We start from the raw sequence: 7,053 nt of genomic DNA on the forward strand, positions 1-7,053 counted from the left end.
TTAGATTATTTCAAAAAAAATAATTGACTGAGAACAAAAAGTAACAATAATAATAAAAAAATCCTAAAAATGATCGAATATTTTTTTTTTATACATATACAAATTTTTTATATGTAAAAATAATTAAGATGAAAAAGTAGTATAACAATTTATAACACATATAAAGTAATAAAAAAATTTTCGTCACTTTTTTTAAAAGATTGATCGTGACCCCCTAATATAAAATGTCTGCGTCCACCCCTGCTACCAAGCAATTTGGTTAAGGAGAATTTTATAAGATACGAAACATGAGTAGAGGGAGGCAATGAAAATCTTTGCAATAATCGGTTTGCCATTGCGATGGCAAAGAATCCAATTCATCACAATCGAACAAGACACTCAACATCATTTTATAAGAGAGCCGGTTGCTGAAAGAAGTATTAAGTTGGAGTATCATAATTCAAACAAGCAAGTTACTGATTTATTCACAAAGTCACTTTCTCTGAAAAAATTTGCTTATTTTAGAAATAATTTAGGTCTTGTAGATTTTTTGTATTAAGGGGGAGTGAAGTGCAAAAATAAATTAGCATAGGTCATAATTAATCATGTTTTTCATTCTTTGTTTGAGAGAGTCAAGGGCTATTACTTAGTGCCTTGTTTTATGCTTCTTTTTTGGAGTATACATTAGTTTTGATGTTTTGTTTTTCTAAAAGCTTGAAAGTAGTTGTCTTCCTACTTGTATATAAGATATTCACAGTTGAGTAAAGTAGTTTTCTTTCTTTGCTATTTCAAACTCCCTTTTTCAACAATATTTTCTATTATATCAATAATTCAACATATCGCAAAAAATCCATTTATTATACATCAAATGCTATCAATAAATCAGAATTTCTAGAATACGTTAAAAAAATTGAATATCAGACTGTTATATGAAGGTGTACCAAATCACACCTAATATATATCTTCATGTAATTAGTTTAACTTCTTTGTAGACATTTCTTTAAAAGAATTTACCATGCAGGGATCCATAATCCTCCAACTAATTCTGCATAAAGAAGCTGATTCCATGTATCAGGAACGCCGGCTATACACCAATGGGTGCAATCCATGCCTCTGAAGCCATTATACATACTCGGGTGTCCATCTTTTCTCAGCTGTGAAAGAGTAGTAATATCAAGCAAATGCACTGGTTTTGTAATCCTACTCAGAACTTCCTTCAAAACTTTCGATGCCAATGGTAGGCCACTTGGATATGTCGATCCATTCAAGGGTGTTGTTTCTTTGGCGCAATTTGTTACACCATCCTCGTCCCACTCCATCCCACTAATTGAACATCATCAGAATACAATGTTAACACTTTTCAGAGGATTGTATTATCTTTATATGTAGCTAGTTTAACAGTTGTAACATCAAGTAAATTGATTATAATTTTATAGCATTTACAGTCCAGACCCATATGTAATTTCTACTTAATTAATCTTAACTATTTGACGTTGGAAAATTGTATGATGCAGAAAATTAATGAACACATCCACAAATGGGGATCTCTAATCGGGGAAGATGAAGTGGGATGAGGTGGAAGGTGGGATTGGGGAAGAAAAATAAAATTTTAAAGGTTTGAAATTGTGGTTGGTACAGATAAAGTTTTCGGTTTAAATTCCATAAAAAAAATAAAAATAAAAATTAAGGATGAAACTTGCAATTATTCCTTTTACTACAAAAAAAAAAATGCGGCTTCAAAGACAAAAATTTTCGTCATTGATGCCTTAAATTATGTCGCTAACGACTTTCACAAACAGAATTGATCGGTTGGAAAATCTGTCGGTATTACCCCCGTCGCTAATTTTATCGACAAATTACCTAGGTCATTGGTGATTTACTGACGGAAGAAGCGGTTAGTGCTTCCCAACGGCTATTTCCATCACTAATTAGCAATAAATTTTTTCATCACAAATTATCTACAAATTTTGTTCATTGATGATTACCAACGGATTTTCGTCTCTAATTTGAATTAAAATATTAAAAAATATATGATTTTATTTTAATAATTACTTTCTCGAAACAGTCCATATGACACCAGAAAGTCGAGCAATTCACTCATTCTGTATCAGATTCTTGAAATTTTACAGATCCAAGTTCATACTCGTGAGATGTATAATTTACAATGGATTTAAAAATCATTACTCCTACAGGCTTCAACAAAAGTTTTACCTGAACTTCTTGATTGCAGTTTAAAACTACTTCATTGAACCAATAAGGGTGGTTTGAAGGGAGCACATCTCAAGCTGTTGGAAAATGTCATATAAAAACTCGAATCGCCACTTTGTATTCATGCCCATCTTCAAAACACATCTCAATTTGGAATATATCATTGTTGCCATTTTTTCAAATGATTTCATTTCTTCAAAATGCATTGCATTAATTTCATAATAGACTGCTGGAAAAGTAGTAATCAGTTGAACTTTGACCTGGCATGTGTATTTGAACAGTAACCAAAAGAAAGCTAGGAAGAGAGAGAGAGAGAGAGTAGAAGGGGCCAGAACAAAGCCTCAGCTTCCAAATTGAGATCATTTCCCCTATGTGATGTTGAGTGTGTGCCCAAGGAAAAGAGAAATCGGATCCCTAACTGGGTGGGTTTTCTCAACATCTGAATAGGGTGAAATGGGTTGGGTGGCGGGGTGAGATGGAGGGTGTAGAAGAGGAAGAAGAACTGGAATTAGCCATGGATTTCATTATGTAACTAGCTTGGAGTAGTAAAGTTTTTGGCTTTACGTCTGTGCCTTTGAGATATAAATGTACAAGAAAACGATTGAATTAATTTTTAATCTGAAGGGTTTGGGAGGAAATGAAATATTTGAGTGGGAATTGGAGGGAGGGAAATGAAAATTTCAGAAGCAAGACAAATTTTAGAGGGGAATTGAAATTTTTTGAATTTTTCGATGGAATTTTTCGTTGGTAATTACATAATGCTTTTAAAAATTTAATTTCAATGTTTACCAATAGATTTTTTCCGTTGGTAATTTATTTTATCATTTTTAATATTTTTTTCAACGAAATCATCCATTGAGATATTTTGTCACGAAGTTATTTAATTTATTATTTTTAAATTTTTGCCGACGAATTAGTAACAAAATTGTATCAACAAAAATCTTCCGTTGGTAATTCTGTCATTAATTTAGTATTTAATTTCTAATAATAATAAAATAGTAATCCGTTGCTAATTTGTTGTAATTTCTTTGATAATAGCAACGAAGTTGTCTGTCGCTAAAATTCTGTTTCTATTGCCTCCTTTTCTAGTTGTGTTTTTAATTTGTGATATTTTTACTGTTTTTAATGCCTAACTTGACGAAATTGGACTGTAGGGGGTGGATCGCACTTCAAAGATGATGATGGGGGGGGTTCTCGCACTTCAAAAGTTATCTTCCGCACTTTTAAGTTTGGATTAAACTATTTGTACACAAAGATTTACACAATCTTTTACACACACAACACATGGTGGCCCCCTATTGGAGGGGTGGCTGGTGGGCCAGCCTCCCCTCCAATAAGGAGCCGTCACGTGTTGTGTGTGTAAAAAATTGTATAAATCATTAGGTGAATGTAGCATGATCCTTTAAGTTTCATACACTAATGTTCTTCTTTCAATTGCATGAGGTGGGGGTATTGCATAATGGGTCAAAAAGGTGGGGAGTATTGCAATAATAAGCCCTTAAAATATCCAATCTTGGACCGAGTTGTCTATGAGGACCCACTTACTACAAACCTACGGTTAGAGCCTTAAGTGCACTGTACGTAGAAACTAGAGACTGTATCTATGAATTTCCATGTTCAAAATATTTTAAGAGAAGTAACCTCCAGATTAAGCCCCGTTCGTTTTTTATTAAATTTTAATTCTAATTTCAAGTCAAAGTCAACAATTAATTTTAACCACACACTTTATGAGGTCCACACATTTTATCAACTTTTATCAAAATCTACTAAAAATCTGATTTAAATTTATACTAAACATTGACTTTAATTTAAATAGGAATCAGAAATCTTACTTGTAATGGGATGGAGATATCCCTTGAAAGAAAACTTTGGTTTTACTTGGATTCACATCTGACTCAACCCACTTTCCCCAAGTCATTAGAGCTTTACGAAAAGCAACCATCCTGTCCATATCCTTAAGTATTTTCCCATTTTCTTCAATGTAATCCCACCTGCAAAATTATAATAAATATTTCAAATAAATTCATTTTCAGCTTAAATCGCTCAAAATAATTCTTGAATATGCAAGTTTCTAAGTATACTTACGGTTGTTTTGGTCCTCTACGGTACCACCAAAGCCAAGTGTTGAAGATTAAAACATCGGCTTGCTTCCACATGTCTCCATTTATAAGAGAATCGAGTTTCAATATTCGTCCAATTTTTTCCATTTCAATGTCTACTAAGTAATGCGACTGAAATAATATAATAGAAACTCCATAGTCCTGCAACATTCAACCATGTTAAAGTTTTAATATCATTAAACGTTTAAGTATTCAATATATTTCAAAACATGAAATAAAAAATCTTGGAATTCAAAAAAGAAATAAAAAAGCTTGACTTATTTCATAATTTAGACTATTTCAGTGGCAATATAAAGGATTAAGCCCCTGTTTGTCACCTATTATTCGACAAAATTAAGAGTTTTGAATAATATGTGTTGGAGAATGTATAGTTAAAATGTAAAAAAACTTTATTGGCCGTCAAACATGTCCAAAAGAAGAAGCAACCATTTCGATTATTGCACTCTTTTATCGTAGCTTGTACTACTTACCAAACATAAGTTTTTTAAAGTCAAACTTAGCCCTTTTAGATTTTCCTTCCATAAAGTGAAATTGTATCACAAAATCTACTTGATAAATAAATCCGACTATTTTTTCTCATTCTTTCGAGATAAAACTGATTATTCATTCATTCAGTGGTTTCATATCGAAAAATAATCATAATAAAAAAGAAAATATCATTAATAAAAAATAAAAACATAAACTATCATTAATATCCTTCCTCCGCTAATTGTAAGAAAGAAAAAGAAAGAGATAAATTGATTTATTTGCCAAAATAAACACATGCTGATAAGAAAAGGAGAAGATGAAATGTATTTATTTTCAAATATATATATAAATAAATAGACGCATATATTTATGCATTTATACGTATATTAAACAAAATTATGTACCTGAAATGTGACAATAGAAGTTGTGTCATTTGTTTCCCGTATGATGTTTGATCCGTGCACGGCAGTATGAAGAAGGCATAAAAGTGATTGCAAATGATTGAGACTCACAGAATCCCCAATAAACATGATTTTCTTGCCCTTTAATCTTCTCAAAAAGTCTTTACCATCAAACCTGCAATATTTAATCAAAGAAAAGCAGGTAAAAATTTAGCTAATCAAGCTACAGTAACATAATGGTTGATATAATTATTGACATAATGTCACGTGGTATCACATCATTGGATTATTTTAAACACAGCCAACTTCTCCATCAAATCATCCGTTCACAACTGGGATCATATCACTGCATTTGTTACAATTTTTCTATCCAAGTGGCAAAATCCAAATTTAGCTGTATTGGTATTCATTTTTTCAGAAGTTCAAAAAAATAACGAGTTTCGAAGAAAATATTGCAGAGTCAAATGCCATCATCATTTGAAGGTAATTAGTGTGAAGCCATTCTTCTTGGACAATCCCCCTGGTTGTCTAGGGGGTTATGTGGCCTGGTTGTTGTCCAAGAAGTTTAAACCATTAATGTGACGACCGTTCTTAATGGCCAGGGCAATATCAAGTATCTCTATCCCAAGTGTGAAAAGACATCTAGCTGATATATTTGGGCATGTTTGGCAAAGCTTAAATTAAATTTAAGTTGACCAAATACAGTTTTTATTCCACATAATTTGTAGGACCAACGACTAATACTAACTTATTTCTTAGAACCCACGACTTATAATCACTTAAAAACATTACCAAACAATTACAGAAGGGCAATTTGTTTCTCTTCCCATCATTTCTGTGCATTCCATTTGTTTTTTAGCATCAAACAAGAAAGCCAGAAAAGTTAAGAGAAATATTAATTAGAAGACATACCTGGGTAAGTCACAACCATTTGGTTGCCATCTATATTTAAGGTACTGATGATCAGGACGGCCATACTTCAAGCAGTCGAATTCTTTGCGAATAGATGGACATGCCCGCGAGTCATAAAGAGGATAAGATTCATCGTAAACCCACTTTCCATCATATAAATTGCAAATCTGTTTCTTCCCTTTCCATTTCCCAGAATTTGCTGTGCACAGACATGAAAACCCCACAAAAATGGCCCCAAGAACCCGAACAAAACTCCTTATTTCCCTATACATGTTTCTCTCTCCTCTTTTGTGTTTGCAGGGTGTTAGGAGAGAGACAAAGAGAATAATGAGAGAATCTGAAAGCAATGCAATTTATACTAAGCTCATGTATAATTCCCTTTGATTCAAAACCTTTTTTTTTTATTACATATTTTCAACCACGTGCACATCCCGCGATTTACCTCCTTCACAAGCTCTAGGGGCAGGACAGTGAAAGCCCTCAATTAGGGCTCAACCTTTAAATATTATGCAAGTAAATTTAAAATTCTTACATTCTCTGAAAAAATATTATTTAGAACATCGTTTTCCACCAATTTCTCTTTATAAAGAGAGTCCAATGTGGGCTAAATACTATAATAGAGCGCATTTAACAAGAAATTACAGAAACCAGATTTTTTAATTTTTTGGTTTTGTTCGAGCTCTAATTTTTTTTTTTTAAATTAATTTTGTAATAGTGATTTTTTGAAAAAATGTGACATGTTATTGAAAATGAATTTTTATTTGAGGTTGTAACTTATAAGGGACAATTTGTTATAGTCATTAGATGGCTACATATGAATTATTATGACGGATTGTCAGAATAAGATTCCGTGGCAAATAGAAATCTTGTGATAAATCACAGACAAAGTTGACTTTTTATATCAGAAAATTAGGTAGAAATTCCCAGATTTGTATAAACCAGTGCATGAGCGAACATGGTTTCTA

At 32.3% G+C, this 7,053-nt stretch overlaps 1 protein-coding gene across 1 annotated transcript; it reads right to left on the bottom strand.

Moving 5' to 3' along the window:
* Window positions 1–779: 779 nt before the first annotated feature.
* LOC111386161 (protein trichome birefringence-like 38) lies at window positions 780–6,462 on the bottom strand. The gene is made up of 5 exons (XM_023010616.1): window positions 6,089–6,462; window positions 5,180–5,351; window positions 4,273–4,448; window positions 4,020–4,178; window positions 780–1,302 (listed from the first exon to the last, which is right to left on the bottom strand). The coding sequence occupies exons 1-5, from the start codon at window positions 6,358–6,360 to the stop codon at window positions 990–992; spliced, it is 1,092 nt and encodes a 363-aa protein (XP_022866384.1). The 5' UTR covers window positions 6,361–6,462; the 3' UTR covers window positions 780–989.
* Between the last annotated feature and the right edge of the window lie 591 nt (window positions 6,463–7,053).

This window comes from Olea europaea, chromosome 3 (assembly GCF_002742605.1).
Source record: "Olea europaea var. sylvestris chromosome 3, O_europaea_v1, whole genome shotgun sequence".
Classification (NCBI taxonomy): domain Eukaryota; kingdom Viridiplantae; phylum Streptophyta; class Magnoliopsida; order Lamiales; family Oleaceae; genus Olea; species Olea europaea.